The following is a 25,154-nucleotide window of genomic DNA, read 5'->3' as shown; positions in this document are numbered from 1 at the left end:
CTGTTATGTGTTCCAGAGCTTCCTTAAAACACTTTTCAGATATGATAATTATCACATGGTGTTGAATGAATGGCTTTGATCTGTTGGCTTGCCGGAGAGCTAGAGATAGGAGAACACCAGCCCTCTGTGTTCTGCTGTGGAGGATCCGTGCGATTGTACATGGCGAAGGGAAACCAGTTGGTCTGGTTCCTCTGTTTACCTGTCCTGCTTTTATAATAGCCAAATCTAGCCCGAGACCTGCAGATTACTGTGACACCACTTGTTATCAAGACTTGATCTCAAAGTGGATTTTATTTCATGTTGCCTTTCTGAATGTCCAAGCTTCTGCTAATCTGTGATGGATTTCCTGGTTTAGAGCCAACAAAATAAATAAACACTTAGCTTTGGCTTATAGTATTAGGCGAACGCTACGCAGTTGTTAAAGAGCAAAATTCAGGGTGGCTGGTGAAATACTGGCTGAGGAAAATATGATACAGTCTGGTAAACAATTGTATCTTTCGTTAATATTTCCCTTTTGTTAGCCTCTACTGTATGTGGCCTATAAAAGTGAGGGATCATCTGAAGTTGGAAGGCCAACAAGAGTGATACAAATGTTTCTATATCATGTTGTTTTAATTTTAAGTGCTTACGACCTGGTCTTCGATGATTTCAATGTTTTCTCCAGACAGTGGGGAGTGATTCAAGTTGGTCAAACATAATGCTCCTGAGAAACAGGAATTACTAAACTATGCCATCAATAACAGAGGTTTGATTTGAAATGCTTCAGGGTCCATTTACTCTAACTATCACCGGTTTGCATTTTAACACAAGCAAATCAACATGAAGTGTAAGATTGAGCTACTGTAATTTTTACAATTTTAAATTAAACATCAAAATAATATGTAGGTAGATTTTCTTTGCACTCCTACATTGTCCATATGACCTTGCATTATGGTGAATTTTGGCTTCATTTTGTTGACCTTTTCTGGAATGTGAGATAAATCAGGGTACAAGGAAGATAGTTGTCCTGTGTACATTGAAACCAAATTGCTTAGTGTGTCCACCCATGAATAATTCTCCCCTCCGTCTGAGTGCGATGATCAAAAGGACTAGTTTCACAGTGTAACTGACGTAACCCCTGCGTTGTTAAAGATAAGGGTTTCAGTGCTACCTGAAGAGGAAGAGTGAAAGTTGTCAGTTCAGCAGCTCTTCAGTACTAAGCGGTGGAGATGAGCCACTCTCCGCTGTGTGAGCTCAGACTGAGAGAAGGTCAGGCTTTGCCAGTTTTACCATGACTCCTTCACACTGTGCTCAGTGCACACCCAAAGTCCCCAATCTGTCACACAGCGAGTCGGGCTGCAAGTGGAGAGGCCTTCGTGGAGAGTTTGGCACAGTGGCACCATCATTTCATTATGGGCAGCATAAGTGTTGTGATTGTGAGAAATGCCCCTTGGTAAACATTCTGAACCCGATGAAAACCTCTGATGAAGCTGCTCTGCTGTAGCATTTATCCTGAGGTTGTTATTCCTACTTGAGAGTACCCTCTTAAATATTTGAAATAAGGTTGAGTTATTACCACCTGTCGTACTTTTTTTGAATTATAACCCATGCTGTGACTCTGTCAACTCGGAGAGAGCTGCATGCCATTACTTTAGCCTGGCAGCATGTAAATCACTCACTCACTTGTTTTTCTCAGGGAGGATGATGCATTGCATGGAGAAGCCAGTTATAAATAGTTTCTCCTGACCAGCGATGGCGCCTCAAAAGCAGGTAGACCACTACAGTCTGACATGGATGTTTTTCAGAATCAAGAAATTAGCTATGCAGCAAACTGAAGCTTTATAAGCTAAACCCAGTGATGTAGATAGGTGCGCATCCTGCATGTCTGACACATTAAAACCACCAAGGACGCTGTAACCTCACCATCACACCCAATTTATCTCTGATAATCATGCACCAGATTCATATCAAATGTGTGTGTTTGTGTGTATTGTCACATGGTAGTACTGCCAACATCCAAGCTGTCCTATGGCATGGCATTTGAGTTGTTTTTCGCTATGCTGGAATGGGTGTAGATGGGAGGTTGTTTTAAGATCTGAAGGCCTCCTGCAAGAGTTTTCTGTCTTTTATTTTAGTGCCAGAATGTTTGAGGATAGCTCTTTTTATAGCCTTAGTCAAGTTTCATGTTTTTAATAAATTATTTCACATGTAATTCTTCCATTTTTTTATATCTCATTTATTTGAGAGGAAAAAAAAAAAAGATATAGATGTTAATTTATTTACATTTCAGATACATTTCACACACAGGTTTGATGACACCACAGTTTGTCAATAAAACCACATATAATTGCATAATCTACTACATTTTGTACGGTACCCTTCCATGTGCCCACCTGTGGGTCAAGGGCAGTACTTCTCAAAGTGTGGTTCGCTGACCACTGGTGAGTATATTGGTAAAATTTCACAATTAATTTATTGAAGTTTTCCGCACTCTCGCGGGAAAATCCCCGCAATGGAGCGAGCTTAATTTTCGATTGCATGATGTAACCCAGCGCAACACCGTCGTCACACATGTTGCCGCTTGTTTGTACCATTTTCAGGCGATTTGTAATCTGTTCTAGAAAAACGATGTGTTCTTTTTTTTTATTTCATGAACTGAAAAAAGGGCTTAGACCTCAGAGAGATAAACTTGGGCCTGTAATCATAGTTTTACTGTATTCTGTTTTGAAAATCCACAGCGGCGGTTTGTGTCGGTTGTACTACATGCGATGTGTTTTGCATATCTCTCAGTAGCCAACGATCTGTGAGCCTGTTGGCTCGGACATAAACTCCGTAATAAATGTAGTCTACATTTCATAATAGGTGTAAAACCTGAGCATTTTAAATCGCATTTGAACGAAATGCTTATATAATCTGTAGTTGTATTTGTATTGTTGATTTAATGTGTGAACGAGGCGATATAGAGAAAGTGAAGCTGTCATTATTAGGCTGTAATTTGTTATATACTGTTGGAATGGTAAGCAGGCCTATGTTTTTTATTGGTTAAGTGGTCCATTTTTCTATTTTGCACATACTTGCATTAATGTCAATTTATGTTCTGTGGACTGTGTTTTTAAATACATTATTAACCAGCACTTATTAATGCTATTACTTAGTTGTATACCCCGTTTATCTAGGCCGTTTTTTGTTTTATGTATATACGTCACACTGTGGGAAGCGGTATCTCAAGATTTCTGTATGTATAACACATGTAGAAATGTTGAGAATAAAGCTGACTTTGACTTTGACTTGGTATGAAAAAGTTTGAGACACACTGGTCAAGGGAACTCACTCCATTGAAAAGCTATCAACATCACTGTAAACCAGTCTATGGCAGATGAGTCCGTTGTCAACACTGATAGAGAAAACTAACCGAATTAGCTCTAATCGACCCCATGATAAGGATCATCAATTTGTCCCAGCGAGGGCTGAATTATGATTGACTTCTCCAGACTTGCACAGCTTGCAGCATGCTTTACATTATGAGAAGCAGCTGTGTGTTATCAGGGCCTCAAATGAGGCTCATACAGCGTGCTAACTATTGTAACTCTTTAACAGAATCATGTGACAGACTTGCCATCCTCAGCTGGTTTTGACAGATGTATGATTAAGCTTATTTGACTACGGTCAAATGTCAACTAGCGCTGTATGAAGCTGATCTGTTTCCTATTTTCTCTCTGACAACAGAAAGCTGATATGGACACTATATTGTATATAATATATATTATAACACATTTAAGTATTCCATTTAAACTTGTTGTAGTTAAGTAACAAATATAAGGGATGGAATGAGGCTACAACTATGTATTTTTTTTCTTTTTTTTTTAAATGAAAAGCATCTAATGTGTTCTCCTTCTTTCATAAAAAAAGAGGTGAAATTTAAAATAGAAAAACTGTAACTATGAAAAATATAATTTTGGAACTGCAGTACTATCAGTGTGCCTTGTGCAGTCTCCCGCATGCATATCCCCAGAATATTGCCAAAAAGAAAACCACAAAGGAATACTGCTCTCTAATCTTTGGATTGATCCATCTCTTGGAGTCCCTTTTAAGTATCTAAAGAGGAAAGTGCCATCTATGGTGCATCCATCAGCCTCCACATTAGCTACCACCCCCGTGTCTCTTCTACTATGTGTTGGCAGCCTCCGGGCCTCCCTCTGTCGAGACTCTTAAAGAGTCCTCTGTGTCTGATTTGAGCGCACTGCCAAAGACACATATCAGTCTTTTCTCTCTCTTCATCTCTTTTCTGGCAGGAATGCAGTGCACCTGCAGAGTAAGCTAACCAAGAGCTAATGCAAATGAGCGCATGTCTGATCAAAGGTCGGAGTAGTTTGAGAGTTGACGAGGCATATAAATGATCCGCTTCAGGTGGTATAAATGACATACATTGTAAGATGCCCAGGGGCTTGAATAGGGTTTGACACAACCTTTTGAACAGTTAATGTGAGTACTTAATATGATATGTGTTGTATGCTGATCAAGTTTGAACAGTTTGGTTTTGTGTAATATACCATAGGCTTCAGCTGACAAATGACCTTCACCCGTTTGGCTCACAAGCCCCATGTGTGCACTGCTGTGTACACTCCCTCCGTGCTTGCTGGACAAACCCAGTTTAGCATGAGTCCATTAAACTAGCAATAGAGACACTAATTATTCAGTTTAAGCTTAACATAATGCTGCTTGCCCGGCTGAATAATCTCTCCATCTTACCATGTGTAGCTTAAGGAAATAGTTTTGCACTAAAGGCACGCCGCAGGGTTACAGTTTATGATATTTTTAGAATGAGCGGTTCAACCCACCCTTGGCCCAAGGAGTCAGAGTGAGACCCTTAGTGACGTGGTGACATCTAAAATATCCAAATTCTGTTTATCCAGCCAGGGGTTGAAAAATAAAGTCTTTGCACTGAGTGGGATATTCTTCTCTTTTTTTTTGTGGACATTTTTTATATCTCCTTTCACATAACATGTTGAGAAGATGCTGTGTTTGTCTGCCCTTCACCATATTAAATGTTTGCCCTCTGCCCTGGCTGCACGCTATTATTTTCCAGCTGGTCCTCTTACATAGGGGTTGGAACATCTGCCCTTCCCTGACGGTTAGGAAACGTATCACAATGGAGAACAGTGTCAGCCAACTCAAAGCTGCCATAGCTGCTCTGCTTCGTGTGTGTTTATTAAACCCACTAAGGAAGATTGCAGGTCTCCGCATCATTAAGTTATCACTGTCAGCAGGCCATTGTTATATCGTACAGTCTTTCATCGGTTAACAATAAGAATGACTTAATGATCCCCTTGCCGAATAGTCATTTCAGTTTACTGTAATTGATGGGAAATAATGGGAGTATTTAGCTCTTGCCAATAAAAGTACTAATTACTAGGATAGCATTTGTGGCATCCATTGACCCAGATTGTTGCTGATCTTGGCTTTTTTCTCAGCATCCCTCTATTCATTGTCTTTTCCCTTTTATTTGTTCCTCACTCTTCTTTCTAAAATAAGTGCTATTATGTGTGAATCACATCCCTGCGTGTTGGCATTAGCTTCCTCAAACACAGAGCTTCTGAACACAAGCCATCCGTTCATTCAGCTCCAGTCACCACCAGTGTTAAGAAGACACATGGTTTCCTCCCACCATAACAGCTCTCCACAGCTGCTGTTCATCCAGCACCCTCCTCCCCTCTTTGACATGAGAGTCCTGCGGACAGAGGGGTGTCAATTGAAGGACACAGTTATCTAGTTGGTCTCAGAGGATACAGTGTCATCCCCTGTATTCCCAGAGCCCAGAGAACAGGTTTTGTCTCTGTATGTCCCCCATGCCGTTACCTGAGAAGTCACTGAAGCCCATTGAGCAAAGGGCCTGGATGGATACAGTTAACAATGGTGACAACTTCATCCTTTCAGTCAACTGTTTCCTTTCACGACAAAGAAAACTTCAACCAGAGATATCTGGGGATAAGTGTGTTTAGTTGGTGCCACAGCATTCCATTAGCAACAGACATTTTATATAGAGTCCTTTAGTTCCTGCCGGCTTAATCTTGTTACAGTTGTGAATGCTTTCATTCACATAACCCATTACTGTACATTTGATTTAGTTGACGCTTTTATCCAAAGCGACTTACAATGAGTACAATAATCATAAAGATACAAACTCAGAACAATAGGAAAGGAAACATGCAGGTATAGTTGCTTAAAAAAACCATTGCTAGGGCTGGTGCATTAGTTTCAAAGCACGAAATCCTTAAAGGGATACAGTTATTATTTGTGTGTGTTTTGGTTTGAATGGCCAAGGTACAAGCATTACAGGTGAGTTGTCAGTCTGCAACGGAAGATGTTTAGACTTTCTGCTATCCTCATATCATTTGGGAGCTCTTTCAAACGTTTTGGAGCCAGGATAGCAAACAGGCGTGTTACCGTCCTTGGGTCCATCTTGCAGTGATGGAGTAGCAAGCCCATAGGCTGATGCAGAGAAAATACCATGTGCTGAAGTGTATGGTCTAACCATGTCCTGGATGTAGGCAGCACCGTATTCATTCCTTCACTGCACGGTAGCCCAGACCCAGTGTCATGAAGCGTATTTGGGCCGCCACTGGCAGCCAGTCAACGTAGCAAAGGAGCGGTGTAGTGTGAGGGAACTTAGGTAGGTTTAAAACCAGTCAAACTGCTGCATTTTAAATTAGCGGAAGAGGTCGCATAGCACTTGCAGGTACATCTTCTGTGAACTTGAGGTAACAGCTAATTAATTTGCCCTCATGTTGTTATCCAATATTTTAGCATAAACAATCAATACAAGAACTCTGAAATATTTGTAATTTTCAAGCAATTGGTTACCAAGGAGGAAGAGGTTGTTTAATTTGGCCTTGTTTGGTATATTGCCTGTATACAAGCAGATGGCTTTGCTTATGCATGAGGATTAATGCTCACCTTTGACTCTCTGACATACTTAACGCAGCCTGGACAGAAACCTGTCAATGCATATCACCATATCATTTGTCAGAAGTGTACCACTGGGAGCTTGATCGGTTGTCAGCCTTTTCCAACATGGTTAGCTTCCATCTCAGATTGTTGCTTGCTTTACATTTCCTTTTTTCCCCTTAAGGGCTTTCCCTCCAGCTGCTTAGGCCCATTGGAGCAGATGGGTAGCAGGGAGTCTGAAGGCTAGCGAGCTCAAGATGATGGCCCAGTGACATGCAGCTTGACATAGGAAATTGACCCATGCCCAACTCCTCACGTATACAATAATATTCAAATTAGAGCTGCACAATTATCATACAGACTTCCTCTCTGTGCTTTCTCTATCTCTTTTGAGCACACAGGTACACCGTATACACCTATCCGACCTGTTTGACATCAAAAAATAATATATTTGATTGTTTTATTAGACACATCTTTATTGATATTGGTGGTGACATTATTTTCCTTGGAGACGTACTGGTCTAACTATAGAACACGAGCCAAATTAACTCTTTGTCTGTTGTCTGAGGGATTTTGCTGATGAATGTGAAAGTATTAAGCAAGTCAGCTATAATTTGGCTCAATAGCAGCCCATTCTCTGACACGCATGATAAACATGCTAACGCTGTCTCAACAACTTCAAACACACACTGACCCTTGCGCCCTCCAAACCTTCCTGTGCTTCCCCTGCTTCCCCTCTGCTGTTTTCCCAAGCTTGCATACTATACTATTTTTGACAGGAAACCAAAACAGCACACACAGTGGTAGAACATGTGGACCATGTGATGAGGAAAAATAGGTACTGCAAACAAAACAAAACCAATTGTACCTTAAAGTGACATTTAGGCAATCTTCTTGGCAATCAAGCATTTAAAAATGTTGTATTTGTCTTCTAGAGGTGTTTGTGAGAGCCATATAGGTAATCTACACATCTACTGCCCCATGGGATTTTCAGGCGGGACTGTTGTTTTGGTGCAGCAAGTTTCTCTGGTATAAAATGGGTGATGTTAGCATAGCAACCGAAGCTAAACTGACTATCTTGACTACCTGTTGCTATCCTATTGTGGCATAAGCCGGCACATTTTACCGGCGTATTTTTCATTATGATTCTACTTGTGATAGTCGGACATGAGACATGACAACCTGTGCAGCCCATGTATTGATTCCTTCCGATAGCTGCTATAATACAAAACGTCTGCCTGTTCTCTCCACAATGATCAATAACAGTGAACAGATGGTCAAAGTAAGGTACAAATAAACAGAATCACACGAAGCCTGGTTAGTGTTGCTTGACTTTATAAAGTGTTTTTTTTTTAATAAGTGTGTGTTTGCGTTCTAGTCACTTTGCTCAGCACTACTGCTTGTTACAACTTTCATTTGGCGTACTTCTCGCCATAAACTGTTATTGCTCAGGTTGATATATATATATATATATATATATATATATATATATATATATATATATATATATATATATATATATACTGTATATAAAGAATTATGATGATGAATGCATTTTTTTACCACTAAAATACAGCAACACATCTTTGATTCATGTCGTTTATAACTGGGATATTACAATTATTATTAACTTTGTCTGTATAAAGTAGCCTGTCCAGGAAATATGCCCAAATCAACAAAAACTGCGAGCCGGCAGGCAAGACGCCCCGCTTCTGAAATGCTCCTGAAACGTGCCCGGTAGGGTATGAAGCCGGAGGAGGCCGGACCAAAACCGTGGCGCAACCGTGACGCGACGCAGACGGACCCGGTGGAATCGAGGGGTAGTGTAGGGTGTGTTTTGCTCCGCTCACCGGTCCGTCACAGCGGGTGGAGCAGCAGGATTTCTTCTTCACACACGTTGCATACCGCTATTTTATTGTCATTTTCGGACACCTTAAAATACTGCTAGACTGGTGAAGCCATTTTGGCGTTTTTACGTCATCATTTTACATCATGCGATCGGCATTTTTAGAGAGCACCGATCAATCGGCAGAGAGTGAGTATCGCCCGATATCAATCGGTGGCCGATCGATCGGAGCATCCTTAGTCACTAGTTGGACGATCATTACTCCCACTGTTTTGCTTTAAGTTTCCAAGTGTGTGCTTGAGAGTGTGCACTTGTGTAGATGATTATGCTTATATGTGAATTGAGCAGTTGTGAAGACTTAAAGCCAGGACTCAGGAGCAAGGAGTATTTAATGAAGTGTTGCCAAGGTTTGAACATTGAGATGTTAAAATAAAAAGTTTTACAATTTACTAGAGGTTTTTATCCCTATATTTTTAAATGTAGAATCTGTCTTTGTCTACCTGTACAGTAAGACCAACTTTAAGATGGTATTGATTGCTTTTGTCCAGCTCCTAGGATTAGACCCATGCACTTTCAAAGAGCCAGTTGACTACTTGGCATCCTCAGATGATGCCTTGCTTTTTGTTTTTTCTACATCAAGGCAGAAAAGCAATGCCTTTGACTTGATCTTCCAATCATGCGTCTACAATATCTTCTCTTTAATCTCAGGGCAAAGATTAGTCATCCCAGTCTTTGTCACACACTGCATAATTCCAGCACTCCCCACAAGCCTGACTGCTTCTGGGAGTCTTCCAGTTTGCCATGTGGTTGAGCGAGAATCGCAACAGAAGGTGAACCTTAATTGCTGTTATTGTGCCAGCGCTCCTCCTGGCCTATATTTGATTATTCAGACCAGGCCTATCTCATTACCACAGCTGAATAAGCATGGCAAATGATCGGGCTTCATTTCGTGGAGAATTGGGGATCTTGTCAGTGCCAGTCTGTTTGTGACTGTACCACCTATTTGCCTCATTAACTGTTCCAGCCGGAGCTCGTGTGGCCATCTACATATCTTAGCCTGGCCTTCATCCAGAGGACATGAAATAATCCTAACTAACTAATTAAATTGTGACAGAAAGCGTTTTGAGAAAAAGTTGTCCCACAAATGTGCATCTTCAGTCATGCTTTGGCTTCTGCTAAAAGTGAAGAACATCCTGGGAATGCGACACACTCCTCATCCCTGGTGAACAACATACTGTAGAGCAGCATATGCATCTGCTGCAGACAGTTTAATAATCCAAATACGAGGGATGAACATAAGTTTAGTAGCACATTCGTGTGAGATCCTGTTCAACAATGTTGGTATTTATACATGAAATATTGAGATGAAATGTCCTGAAAGTATGCCGGTCCACTTTTGACCTAAAGCAGTATACATTAAGGTGAAATCTTTATATTGTGTGTAGAATTGTTGGATATATACACACTTATTCAGGCAATGTGAAATGATCCCCTGAGGAGGCAAAGTTATTTATTAACACTTCCAAAAAGCCTGTCATCGCTTCTCTAATGTTACCAGGTGAGGGGAGGTGGAAGTTGAGCAGATGAAGGAAGTGAAGTCATTTGCCTTCATGTAAAACAGATCTAGTCTGCACAATGGGAAACAAGTAGAAACGTGTGCAAAAGTGATGTTCAACAGTGTCACTTGAATCAAAGAGACAGCAGGTCACAAAACACCTTGAAATCAAATAAATACTCTCACATGTCTGCTCTGGGTACTACTGATAATCGGTTGGAAACAAATCTGTAGTGGCAGTTTTGTTTAACCTTGATAAATACTGACAAAATCAAACATTGTTCTTTAAATGAACTCAGCGTGACCTTAAGTTTTGAATGACTGTTGATTGAGAAGATATTAGATACATTCTGAGATAGAAAATCAAGTGAAAATGTTTATTATGACCAAACAAGTAGCATCATATAATTGAGTTTGAATTGTTGTATCGTATCATTTACTGTATTGCTGCCATGCCACAACACACATGAAAGAAATCCCCCAATAGTATGAATTATAGACGTATCTCCTTTGAAGATACATCACGCTATGCCCACATCCACATTTAAGGAACAAGGTCTGGTGTTAAGATGTTCTTGACATTGTTTTTTCTCTCTTCCACAGATATCATTGACAAGAGTGAACTGAAGCCGTTCTTCGAAAGCAACTGTTCTCAGATATATTTTATCTTCTATGAAAATTTCATTACACTGGAAAGCAACTTAAAACTAAAAGGTAACTGCACATTTTGTTCTTTTATTGTTTACTGCTCACTCACGAGTTGACCAACACCCAGGATGACGGTTCAATAATTAACCCTCTCCCTGCTCTTTATGGTATGCATGACAACAAGGGTGTATATTGCTCTGCCCTACATTTACAGAGAAATTAGCATAAGGAAACACTGTCTGGTTATGTCCAGTTCAACTCTAATTCTGCTAAACTCTACACTATTAGGAGTAATGGGGTTCATTCCCACTGGGAGTATGCTCACACAAGTTCCTTTTGAATAAGTGTTCACAAATTGGCCTGCGTTATCGATGCATTATTGATGAGGCTAATGCAGTCTACCTCCTGGCTATGTGTTTAATAGTCCTAAGTACTTTCCTTGTTTTTCAGGGAACAAATCACAAAGGGAGGAGCTGGACTCTATCCTCTTTATTTTTGAAGTAAGTGATCCATGTTTGTCTGTGTTGCTGTCTCCCTGTCAGATTTCCACTACAGCCTCAACCTGTTTACTGCTCCACTCAGGGGCGGGACCCTAGTTTCCATGGTGCCATGCAACTCTGGCTTCTTCCTGAATCTGCCTCAAATAGCCTGGAAATCATTTTAAGATTGTGCAGATACCATTTTTTTAAAAACACCTTTGCTCAATCATATGTTAACTCTTAGGATAGGGTTCAGTCTGTTTCTTTTTTTCAAGGTGTGCATGCAAATGAAAGGTCTCGTGTCTGAGTGTGCAAGGCATTGTTGGTTCTACCAGCCCCTCCCCCTGTTTCCTGAACACTCTTATTTTGCACATGCAGGTTAAAGTCCCCCACCTTGTTTTCCCACCTGACTTTAAAGGCAGCTCGAGTTTCCAACACAAACAGCCAGCTCTCCAGTTTCATTTGCTCAGGGCAGGGCCGTTAGGATGGCAGCAGAAGGGAAACAAATGGTTTGTCCCTCTTTGTACAGTATTTCGTTGTCCTAGTTTTTCTGATCACCTGGGAGCACTGTGCGGCAGTGTGTCTTGTAGAAGTCTAACCAAGACTAAGCAATTCCAGTTCGGAAAGCACAGAGGATCTTTAGCTTTGGATTCAGTCCCACTGGCTAATTCATCTGTCCATTGTCTGCCTTTAGATATGGATTCCTACTTTGCTTGTAAGGCATCTACTATGACTTAAATGTGTTTTCATGTTATGGTTATGATTAGATCTTCTTTGGTTCTGCTGATGTAAAACTCAAATATTCAGGTTTGTAATTTATGGCTTGCCTAGCTCTCTGTTTAGAAGGCGTTTTTAATAATTGATGAAAATGAAAATGATCATTAGTATCCGTGCTTCCCGTCCGTTTAAAATAAAGAGCTCACAAGATGGCCCTCCGGTTTCTCCTCTGCTCAGCATGACTTTCTGTGCGCACACATCCAGTCATCTAACCTGTAAATAAAGCCTGGATTCATGCCTACTACATATTAATAGTCCTAGAAAAAAAACCTAATATTGAAAGCAGCTTAACCCTCATTTGTCCCCTTTTAGCCCCTGCCTGAGACAACGTGTGCTGTCACCCGTGCCCCGAGCAGATAAGCCTGCTGTGAGTGGTGTGTACAGGACAGATACAGGGTGGCTTTGATCCGGAGCTCTGCTGCACTCTGCATACTTTCTCCTTACGCCACATTAGATTATGCATGTTGGATCTATGTGCTGGTGAATATGATATCAATGGATACGTTTGTGCTGGCAAACATGCAGTACTAACCATATTGTCACAGGGGTTATATTACGTAACACACAGACGGGACATATATTGGGTGAAAGATTAACAGGGTTTTGAGGCAGGGCATCCGGATCGCTTTCCTGCAAAAAGCATTTGTTAATTTATGGATGTATGGATTTTAAACCCAATTGGTCTAAATATGTATCGCTTATTTTGGTCGCAGAGGTCTTTGGCCAGAAAGCCTCGGAGTGAAGAGAAGGTTTTGAATAGACAACAGCTGAGACAAAAGAGGTTTTGTGGCTGTGTGCTTCGCCACACACTTCAGTGCGGTAAGATCTCATCCTGTGTAAGAATTTTCCTGGAAAGCCGCATTAATGTCCTCATCTCTCCAGACACAAAGGAAATACAGCCCCCTGTGCTCTTCTTCACCTGAGTCCCTTCTTGCATTCAGATGTGGCTGACCTATACAGTACACGTCTCCGGTGTGTGTGCTTGCATTGAGTTGGCTATGTGGGGATTACTTGCATGTGACCCTTTTTTTTCATTCGTTGCTCTGGGGGTGTCTCCCTTGTTTGATTAATGGATATCTAAAGGGGGTAATCTTTTGTCTCGCCACCTTAAACTCTGCTGGAACACCCCACCCCCACCGCCACCAGCAGCCATCGCCATTTCCGTCCAGGGTCCCTTTGTGTCTCCTGCTATGAAGGCATCCACCGTGGCAGCGTGTGATGCTGAGAGAGAGATGTTCACAATTCTTTTTTTGCAAGGTCAAGTCTTTGGTCACGAGTCCAAGTCAAGTCTCAAGTCTTTGTGGGGTGAGACTTGATCAAGTCTCAAGTCTTTGGTCACGAGTCCAAGTCAAGTCTCAAGTCTCTACAAAATAAAAGTCTCATGTCTCTTCTGGTTGTAATAAGCCTTCTATTGTCTGCTGCTATCCAGTCTGTTAAGAATACTGCACAGCTATATCTAAGACATTCAAAGCATTTACTGTATTATTATCACTCCTATATCTATTAGCATACAGTATCAGTACTGATTAGTTGTTTGTTATATGATCACTTTAAACAGGCTATTGCAATGCAATATGAGGAAAAACATCACACTTTAGCTAAATGCAAACAAGTGTGACAAGCAAACATTCACTCATCTTTTCAAATATTCAGTTACAAAGCTAGTAGCAAGCTAAGTTAACATTACATAGCTGATGCTGAGCTAAACATGTTTGCTAATCGTCCATATGCGTTAATGTGACTGACCTCTGCCGGCGTTTTGTTCGAAGTTTTTTTTGTTGAACCTAATTACAAGCGGTACAGCTGCAGGTGTGCCGCCGGTCGCCTTGTCGTCACCATGAGGTAGTGTGAGAGGCGCGCACCTGCGTAATGAGGTTACCATGAAAAAAAGGAAGGACGCCCGTCAGACGTTTCAGAGTTTCCTCAATGTCAATACGCCAAAAATAGAAGACACAATGATTGTTCACGAGTCCCAAAACACGAGTCCAAGTCGAGTCCGAAGTCTTTTGAGCAGGAGGTCAAGTCTGAAGTCTCCGTGTGTGCGACTTAAGTGTGACTCGAGTCCGAGTCACAAACTCGAGTCCCCATCTCTGAGAGAGACCTCTGTGAGAACAGCAATCAGAAATAGTTTAATTATCCATGAGGAAAATTGTATTTGTGACAGTTGTTTTCACTTTAGAATAGAATAAGATATGATATAAACATTTTAAGTAAACTTATGCTATTAAAGATGGATTTGAATGTATAAAAATAAGCCATGTCCTATACAATGGAGAGAAACTCCCTCTGGAAGGAGCTTAGGAAGTTTAGCCATCTATGTGCACAGAAACCTACATAACACACGACAGGAAAAGGGATAACCCTGATAAAGAATAATAGGGCCTCTTTAAAAAGATCTTCGGTCTCAGTGACCCAATGTGAGAAGACTGCATTGCCTAAGTATTTAGCCCCCTTTACTGTGACACACCTAAATCATTACTGGTGCTGCTACAGTAATTTGTTTAATAAGTCGCACAACCAGTTCAGTGGAGAACAGTGTGTAAAGAAGGTGTGACATATCTGTATGTTAGTCTACCATTGTACATGGAACGGCTTGTTACTCACGAGTCACTTCCCTGCCAATAGCTACCTACCTTTTGTATAGACAATCAAACTAATTCAGCTATAATGCTTATCAAAATAATATTTAAAAAATAAACATTTCAATGCATATCCCTCAGACTATGATAATGTCATTTAGGAAACTGAGTGTTAGAGAGGGATGGGCAGTAGTAATAGGAAGCACATTGTCAGGGCTTGATGTTTGAGCTTGCTGTTCAAGTCTGTGTTTGCAATGTTTTGGAGCATCAGGGGAGGCAGGTGTGTGAGCCAATGTCGTTTGATAATGTCTGTCTCGCTTTGGCAGCCATTCATATAGTACAGTTTGGAGTCGAAATGCATTCCTGTAATCTTATCTTATGTCTTCTCTTGCTGCTGTACAGATAAGTGCAAATGTAAGTAGGTAGTGAGAAAGGCACTGAGAAGCTGTTTCAGACTCACATCAATTATGCATGCTGCAGGTATGTCTAATTCCAGGAATGAAACCAGATTTCAAAAACCAGATTTAGCTTCATGGCTTAAGGGACTGCATTTTGTTGACCCTCCTGTATGACTGAAAATGACCGCTAACTGATCCTGGTTCATTTGAGGTTGTGAGACAGGTTAAAGGACTGCTATGGGACCGACCAAACTCAGGAAGTCTGTTCATTCCCACTTTCTCTCCAGGATATGACCTCAACATGACCCGTCGTCCGTTCTCCGGACCTGACAAAGCATTCTGAATTCCCTCATCATCCTCTGTAAAAAAGCCCCTCATCTGGGCTTGAGACTTAACTTGTTGAGTTGCCTACTATGGGTATTTGTGTTTATTATATTTAGCTTTTTTTAAACGTTTCACTATATCTTAAGTAAATTCAAAATTGGAGCTTGGTCCTTCGATTGAATCAACTTATGGATTAGTTAACACAATGATCTTAGTGTTAGTTGACTAAGGATTCCTGTAGTCGAAGAAAGCCATAAATCAATGAAACTCTCCTACATGGTGCTGAAAGATTAACCCAGAGCCATTGAGCTAAGTGATTCCTTTTATTCCCGGTCCCCTCTTTATGCAGACCCAGCTCTGACTGACAGTCCACCATAGGGGGGTTATTGGCTAATGCATAAATGGTAATTCACTAAGTGTAGCTCGCCTCTGCAATCGCAGCAGGCTGAGTAAATGAATCTTGATGAAGCACAGCTTTAACCTGTTCTTACCCTTCAAACACAAACCCATTTAAGATTCAGCCACACATTTGATTGATAACTGATGATTGTTATCACAAGTAAGCACTGCTTTATGAAAGCTTTGTGCATGCATGTTTATCAATGTATGGCTTTGTTGGCTTTGATCACATGGAATTTAGGTTTCTTCCTCTTTTCAAAAACTGTTCCTCCATAAAACACTTTCAAATTGGTCCTAGAGGAAACCTGCTGTTGGTTCAAATCGAGCAAAGAGTAAACACTGAGCTGAGGCAGTCTGAGCGCACTCTGCTGCTGCCACCTACTGGTTACACAGGAGAATGACATCTGTTTTTTAAAAGTTTTGCTCTTGGTTCATTGTATTTTGGTAAATCATTCCATTATAGAATTCGAAAAAGTGCTTCAGGCTTTAAACGTTGTTATATTTTAGGTTCATATGAGATATGTATTGTCAGCTCGAATGTGCCCAGACCTTTATCAACAAATAATGAGGGGCAAGCGGAGACATTTGTTTAGCACTCTGCAGTGTTTGGCCCAGTGCAGAATTTTAAACAAAGCAAGTCTGTCTTTCCTTACACATGCATGTAAGGCCTAAAAGTATATCGAACAACTTTCCGTCATAGGCTAAAATATAAAATGTGTTTATTATATCATGCAAAGATACTATTTATTAGGAATGTTTTATCTTAATCCCTGCACTCTTTGCTGGGTTTATCAATCCTAAACTGCCTAGGTTTTGTTATGTGATTAATACACCGTTTATTTCTGATTAATAGGTTTTTTTCTTTGTGTCTCCCTGGAGATTTCATTGTCCTTAGATGGTATAATAACAGACAAATTGCTTCAAAAACAACACCTAAAATACATTTGTCCTGAAGTACTGCATGTCTGTTTGTGCCATCAGAAAGCCCTTGTGGACCACCCCTCACAGAAGTGTATTCTGCGTCATGTTCAGGCCCTGCGACTGGAAACCTAAGTGCGGATCATGTAAATGTGTTAAGGCTGTAGTTGTTCCGCAGTAATGCCCCCATCTTTATGCTGGAGTATGGCTGCAGATTAGAGTAACTCCACCAACCTTCAGCCCGGCAGACTCTCCATTCGCCTCATATCAGCCAGTAAAGTCCTCATTGTTACGGCCACCATTCCCGCTCCGCAGGGAGTCTTTCTGAGCTGGCTTCTCCATCTCATTCCCACTCTCCCATCCTGGTTTCTCTGTAAGGAGAGCGAAAGACACGGTTATTGTGTCTGCTTGCACACACACACACACACACACACACACACACACACACACACACACACACACACACACACACACACACACACACACACACACACACACACACACACACACACACACACACACACACACACACACACACACACACACACAGGGAAGGGCTTAAGCAGGCTACCCTGCTGTGTTAGCGCCTAGCATAATGCGTGTGCTGCCCCAAGGAGACGGAGTGAAGGAGGCCGCTACCAAGCCTTCACGGAGATGTAGTAATCCCATACGGGATCAACCGCAAGGTGCAGCCACACGCCTGTACACGCATACCATCACGTCCGTGGATCAGAGAGAAATTGAACATCACAGATAGACATCCAGGGCCCTCCTTTAAGTGATGCATGTCTTTCATCATCTCCGCTGTCACTGATAATGACAGGGATTTACTCAGAGGACAAGAAGGGAAAGTTAAAGATGGAGGATAATGAGAGAAGAAGGATGCTGTTGCCAAACTGAGACCCTCAAACATGAGATGACTTCTGGACCAACACCGCTCTCAACGTTATGTAGCAAAGCACAGGGCTAAAAATATTAATATACAGTCTTTCAGAGGCATTCTATAGTGGGAATATTAAGACTTTACAACACATTATGATCATTGTGTAGTCTGAAACGATAGAAACAGGCAAACTCATACTTACATCTTCTCATGTGAAGATGACAACATGCCGGAAGCAATTCAAAAATACATTATCTTATATTTTTGTTCCAATCCACAATTTTAATTTTCTTAAGTAAGAGACTATTCTTAACAGAGCACTCTTACCGAGCTAAGAACAAATATTGTATTTTTCAGAACAATTTGTTTGTGTAATGCAAGGAGAAATACTGTATGCTTTAAATGTAAGGAACCTTAAGAATAATATAATAATAGTATAGTTAAAGTAAGGTTATTACTGTATATGCTTAAGTGGAATTATAAAGATTAGATTATTAGAGAAATCAAATGGGTTCTTTGATCCCAGTTAAGAGTAATGGTTCCTTCTGAGGATGACGCTCGAGAAAACAACACGTGAACTTTATTTGTTTATTTTACAGTACCTTGATTTAAATAGCGTCACGTTTTTTTTGGAGGCATTTTATATCTTCCAATATTTGGCTATGTGCCAAAGAAAATGCTACTTGAGTGTCATTTTTTGGGGTTCTCATTTGAAAGTATCTTTTTTTTTTAAGAAGACTAAACATTTGTACTGACCCAAAGTTATCAACTTCAGTTTCATTGATTGAATAATTGTATCTATATTGTTACATAACTTGAAATATTTATTTGTAAATATTGAGCTTATGATGGCCGTCACTTGACATTTTCATGGTCTCACAAACCGTAATATGAAGCCTTATTAGCCATAGAAGCTTTCTCTCATACTTTGTCATCCTTCTTATTGCTGCTGCTGTATCACGTAGCATTTTTTGGTCTGGTAAAGGACTTCATTGTTGCAGCTATTTCATGCTCATTTTGTGTCACGCTCTGTATCTGTCTCCTTCCTGTGAGTCCCTCTCCAGGCAAAGAGCTTTTATCATGCCGGCCACAGTTGCTTGAGTGGGTCAGAGCTGCATACGTAAAGCAGTAAAGGATAGACTTGACCTCTTTGTTGCAATCATGAAGTCTTATTGGGTCAGCGATTAGGATTTGATGAAAAGTGAGTCATTGGGGCATTAGATGCTCACAGTGCACTGACTATTAACTAGCCACGTACACACTCACACTCACTCCTGCAACCCTTGCCCCTCTCTTTCTTCTCTCCTGAGGGACCCAGTTAACCTGTCGCTGCATTTAAGAATAATGATAGGCTGCTGAAAGGTTAGGGAGCTCTAATTGAGTTGTAAAGCGGTTGTTGGCGAGGTGATGACATTTCTCTGGGCTGTGCTGTGTCACAGGGATCTGAGCACACGCTGGGCCGAGTGGAGGGAAAGGGCGAGGAAGCTATTCCTTTAGTGTAATCCTGCTCTGGCAAAACAAAGGCGGTTGTTGTCCTCTCTTTAATTTGGGAACTAATTATTAGAATAGTGCTGCAGCTAATAATTGTTTCCATTCTTTCTTAATCCGTCAAATATTTTGTTGATTAATCTGTTAAGTACCTGGTCCGTTAAATGTCATACAGCAAAATGTACCTATACATGTGGCTACTGTGACATGTTTCCATGCTTTAATGTTCAAAAGGGCTTTGTTTTTCTCATACTGCCTGTTTGCTTTTTTCACCCTCTGTCTGAAAACAGAGCCCAGTCTGCTCTGATTGGTTAGCTGACAGGCTCTGTTGTGACTGGTCAATTTCTTAGAGATGTCCCGCCCCTTAGCCTATCACGTGTTTCTATACTGCATCACAATATCCTGATACTTTAAAGTACCTATCATTTTGTACACCCCAAGTAAACACAATTAAGGTTACCATATCCATCAAATCTTTATATGCATATACAATATAGTCTAACATAAGACCAAGAAAACAAGAAAAATACTTTCATTTTAGACCCGGTAACGGTGGATCTTTGCTGTTATTGCATGAAATAAATCATTTTCTGTTAATAAAATCATTAAATAATAATAAAATAACAGTAATCCCTGAAAAAAAATCTACTCAAAATAAAGCCTGCAGCTGTTCAGTCCCTAGGTCTCGGTGTAGTAAGTAAATAGTGAAGGAAAAAAGCCCCACAATGTGACCTAATGCAGCCCTAATCATAACTCTCTTTTTCTTGTTCATCAGAAAATTCTACAACATCTGCCCGAGAAGATCTACAACAGATGGCAGTTTCACAGTATTGGTATGTATCGCTGACATGTTTTTCACTACCATATTAAAACCTTTGTCTCTCTGTTACACCCGACTGATGGATGCCACTGTGTTTGCATCTTTCCTCCTTCTTATGTAACCTCCAAGATACACTTTAGGACAAATCATCCCCAGAGCCATGCCTAAGCCTTTCATAATAAAGAGAAAATAATCAGTCTTGGGAGGGGATGTAAATGTGAAATGCAAATGAGCACTTCATTTGAAATGCAAATAGGTAATTGAATTATGCTGCCATGATTTCAGTCCCTTACAAAAAAATGAAAAGGAAATCCTTGCAAGGAGCGATAACCCCAATTATAACTGTTGTTCTTCAGCCGTGGGCATCTAAACAGTGTGGGTCTAGATCCCGGTTGTAGATCAGCCTTCCCCCTCAGGCTTCTAATTCCACATATCAAGACTCATCTGAGGTCTGATGCCCAAATTCACCACTTCGTCATTCATTGGAAAACAAATCTGCACAAGCTTAAAGCTGCCTCTTGGCTTTTTCATGAACTCGCATAGAATATTTTCCCGGGTCACTGGTCGAGATGCTCTCCTTCCACTCTGTTCTTCTGCTTTTGAAGGAGCATCAGCAATGGAGGCTGAATAGCTTCCCGCCATACCTGAGTTTGATTAGAATTGATCTTTCTTACTTCACATCATGTTTTTAATCATTTTCTTCATCCAGTCGCTCTGCTGAAAGTATTTCAGAGATCTTGTACAAACGCCTTGTGAGGAATGACTTTAATGTCTTGTAGTGATTGTGTGCTTTTATCCGAGGATTGCAAGGTCAGATGTTTGACACAGACCATTAGAAGCTGGAAAAAGAATCCCCACACCTTTTAACATCATTCTTACTACTACTTCCTTCTCTCCTGAGACTAAGGATCTCTTTTTGTGGCCCCCAGAGAAATGTTATTGATTGATCCGGTTGAGATGGGAACAATAAAAGCACCAGACAAACACCCTTGTAAACCCGCACACAATAGACTTTGCTATGCTTTTAAAATAACTCCGCCACTTGTCCATTTGGCCGTCAAATCCCTCGGTTGAGTACCGTCTTAAACAAGACTTAAAAGTATAATATTTAACTTTTCTGCAATAAAAAGGACTTGACATACCTATACAAGGTTTGTGCAATCGCATTATCCCAAAACACCCAGAAATGTCTGTAATTGTATCACGGTAACGTTGAGTATTATTTGGTGAGAATAATAGCGTCACATCCCCTTGCCCCACCTCTAGTTGCTTCATGGGAAAGGAGGGAAACACCACATGTTAGAGAGTGAGGAATATCCAGTAGAGACTTTTGAATTGATACGATAATTAAATTTCCATCCATCATACAATGAAGTGCTGCAAAGATAAGAAGATAATGCCAGCCACCCAGATTATGACCATTCAACAAGGTCCTAAAATTATTTTGAGTATGACTGTTTTGACCACGCAATCTACGGTGGCAAATGCGTTACAACAGCCCAAAACGTTTCCATTAGGAGAAAAGCGGAAAAATCCACGTTCTGGGAATATCCAGCGCGTTTGGACGTGTCAGCTAGCGTGGCCATCAGTGCTGGGCTGTTATTCGTAGGTGCTTCAACTGGCCATATAATGTTAGCTACAGTAGCTGTATGTGTGGGCGTCTCTTCTAATGGTAAGTAAGCAATGCAACGTTACTAAAGCTTGCGTTACTTGCGGCTTGATCCTTAGAATTTAATGACAAAACGGGAACAAACATAATGAGAATTAAAACATTTCTACATTAACTTGTCCTTGAACGTAAAATCTGATTTTCGTGGCAATGTTGGTTTTTATTTGTCCCATGATCCCATGCTTCTCTACATGACATCCAAGTCAGTGTTTTATGACTGTTTTCATTGAGAGACCCATAGCGTCAGAAATAACACACTGTGCGTTTGAACACACTCCTGGAGAAGATTCATTTTTGCCCTAGCATAATGACAATTTTATCCTCAGTCCTTTATTGAAATCTCCACAGCACACAGAGACCTCATAAGTACAGGGCTGTCTGCAGGCTGTCAAGAACATGTCATTACTCACACACACAGAAACCTCTTCCGCTCAAGGTATTTAGCAATCAGAGCAATGTCTCATGTGATTACAGCGGAACCAGATTGCCTTCATGAATGCATGTCGCTGCCAACTGATGTTAATTTTCATCAGGAACATGTGAAGCCTTGCCATTCTCTCTGGTTTGTCAGCCATCAAGGTCAATTTGCCACAGTGGAGATTACAAGCTTTGGACTGGCTGTTGTGTTTCTGCTTGCCGTGTAGACTTCTGTGGAAAATCTGTTTTTTAGTTTCTAACAACCTTATCCACCGTGGTCACACCCCATCCCGCAGGCCCCTTCCACAAGAAATACATTGATAATTATGTAGTAAAAAGATCATTAAAAAGTAAATTAATTATACAATACAAAATTAAATTCATTGTAAAAAATAAAAGAAGCATAATACATTGTAATATAGAAAATAAAGAAAACAAGGGAGGCAATAAGAAATATGCAAGTATAGCAATAGTAAATAGTTAATGGCACCAAGGCTGCTGTAGCACTAAAGAGTCCAGGTCTTAAAGGGCCAGTAACAAGGGACGTTCACACAGGAACATGCACACGCACATCTAGGTCGTACATTCATTTGTACTTCTATTTTTTCCAGGTTCTATTCTGAAAAAGCTTCTACACACTGGAAATTCATTCAAGGTAAGTGCTGTTTTCCTTCCCACATGATGCACTACACCACTTCTCTTTTATGTATCAGTTATAATCGTCCCACCCTTCTCCCGTGTAGATCCGCTGCGAGGGGATCCGTCTCTTCCTGCTGTGGCTGCAGGCCCTGAGGGACAACTGTGCCGAGGAGCAGTTCCTTATCTTTGCCTGTCTGGTGCCGGGATTCCCCGCTGTGCCCTCCTCCAGAGGGCCTTGCACCCTTGACACCATCATTTACAACCCCTTCTCCAACCCCCCTGATGGTGCATATGAATATTCCTACATGTTCAAATTAATAACGAGATGGAAGTCTGAAACATACTAAACTGATATCCAGTTGTGCATATTCCTTTTGAATTGTTAACTCTCATTTCTTACACTTAACTTCATCTCTTTGTATGTGTGGATCTGAGCAGCCAAGGTGGTGCCTGAGGAGATTACCCCCTTGGTCCCGGCTGTGGTTGGAGAAAAGGTTGCAGAGGATCAGACCTGTTACATCCTCGAGACTCTGCTCAAGTACATGGTCATCCAGGTAACAACTACTTATGATTGGAAAAGACTACATCTCTTTTTGCCAGATTATCGGTGTGTGTTTGCTATAATGTTGATGTCCTTCATCACAGGGTGACATCAGTGGCACAGGTAATATTCTAGTGAAGGGCTGCATATAACAAAGGAGGGACATGTGTTTATATGTGTTTATAGTATTTTTGTAACTCTGGCACAACAATTTCCTTCGGGATAAATAAAGCCCTATCTCATCTTATGTTTGTGGCTCATGGTTCACGGCACGATGCATAATGGGCCTCCAAAAGTTTGATTGATCTTTTTTGATCTTTTTTTTGCGTTACACAATATATTTTTATATTACTGCGATAATTGTTTGATGCAAATGATCATACCAATGTGATACCCTGGTTTGAAGGGTCTAAATTGTTCTGAGCAAGAAGGACTTACAGGGTAAAATAATGCATCTGTATTGCACCTGTATATGTAAAATATACCATCACCTTGCGTACATCTGTTGTCATGAGCATGGAGTAATGTGAGGTTGTTTGTAATCCCTTTCTTGTACAGTAAGATTATAAAGCTAAATGATTTATCCGTAGTTAAGTGCGTAACGTTCAAGTCTCTGAATGTTGTACCTCGGCCAAACCATTTCCCCTTCTGTGTACTGTTTGTTGGAGGAACCTTCACAGTATTGTGTTGCAAACAATGCACTGCTGATCTCTGAGTGATGCTGGAGCCTTCCTCTCCTCTCCCTGTAGCCTGACCTTGTCTGCCTTCTGCTCTCTCTCTGCCAGGCCTCCAGTTTAGAATGGAAGAACAAAGAGAACCAGGACACAGGCTTCAGGTTTCTCTTCAGCCTGTTCAAGAAGTACTACCTTCCACATCTCTTCCCCTCCTTCACCAAGCTCACAAATCTCTACAAGCCTTTACTAGGTAAGCTGACTTACAGTATACATGCTGTCCACTGTATTTGGGCTGAAGCCTCTTTAAAGGAAATATGTTACACACTAACTACACACTGTAGTTAAACTCAAGAGCAGCCATTTAAGCATAAACATCTCAATTTGACCATTTATATTGTGCAAGTGTTCAATGAGAATTAGTAAAAGGAGAAAATGATCTGTAGGACGTGGGGACAGTAAGCATATCATTACAGATGTATTTATTGTGACAAAATCTTTATCATATTATTAAAACTGTTTTACATTTGTATCGTTGCGTTATAAGATCATTACACGCAGAAACACATAACAATTTGAAACATTATTTATGGAATCATTTAAATATAATGTATTATTTTGGGTTGTCTGTAACCTATTCAACATGCTTCTTGTTCAAATCCAGTTTTTGTATTATTATTATTATTATTATTAAATAAATAAAACTCTTTTGCTCTTCTCCTTCCCCTCCCTCTGTCCCCATCCCTCACTCTTCACTCTACTATATTGCTCGATTAGACCTCCCCCACCACAGACCCAAACCCTTGTATGTGCCAGTGACGCGGAACAATGAGAGCACCTTCTGCACCAGGGACCAGTACCTGTCCCCCCGCGTGGCCTTCATCTCCTGGCTGGTCACCTTCTTCCTGGAGAAGAAGTATGTGAGCAGTGCTGCTGCGGCGCAGAGCGCCAAGAACGGCACAGAGGTCATTCCCAAACTCATCCAGGTGTGCACGAGAATAACATCCTGTTTATTTCTCATTCTGTCACTGAGGAGGGAGGCTGTTATGAAGGTGTTGTTGCAGCAAAACCCCTGAGCACAAGCTGCAAGACACCTGGCCACAAAATACTGAACACACGTATCACTTAGAAAATAGTTTCAAGAGTTGCAAACACCGTTAAAAACTATAATACACAAAA

General features: G+C 40.8%; 1 protein-coding gene across 1 annotated transcript in view; it reads left to right on the top strand.

Moving 5' to 3' along the window:
* ralgapa2 (Ral GTPase activating protein catalytic subunit alpha 2) overlaps positions 1-25,154 on the top strand; it is an 84,921-nt gene that overhangs the window by 5,739 nt on the left and 54,028 nt on the right. Inside the window, exons 2-9 of the mRNA XM_079692831.1 lie at positions 10,929-11,039; positions 11,424-11,473; positions 19,994-20,051; positions 22,736-22,779; positions 22,868-23,048; positions 23,202-23,317; positions 24,090-24,228; positions 24,753-24,961. Coding sequence (XP_079548957.1) covers positions 10,929-11,039; positions 11,424-11,473; positions 19,994-20,051; positions 22,736-22,779; positions 22,868-23,048; positions 23,202-23,317; positions 24,090-24,228; positions 24,753-24,961 — 908 coding nt within the window. The remainder of the gene's footprint in view (positions 1-10,928; positions 11,040-11,423; positions 11,474-19,993; positions 20,052-22,735; positions 22,780-22,867; positions 23,049-23,201; positions 23,318-24,089; positions 24,229-24,752; positions 24,962-25,154) is intronic.

This window comes from Notothenia rossii, assembly GCF_949606895.1.
Source record: "Notothenia rossii genome assembly, chromosome: 7".
Taxonomy (NCBI): Eukaryota; Metazoa; Chordata; class Actinopteri; order Perciformes; family Nototheniidae; genus Notothenia; species Notothenia rossii.
Note: the sequence above shows the minus strand (reverse complement) of the source record. Positions and strands in the feature narration are given on the sequence as shown.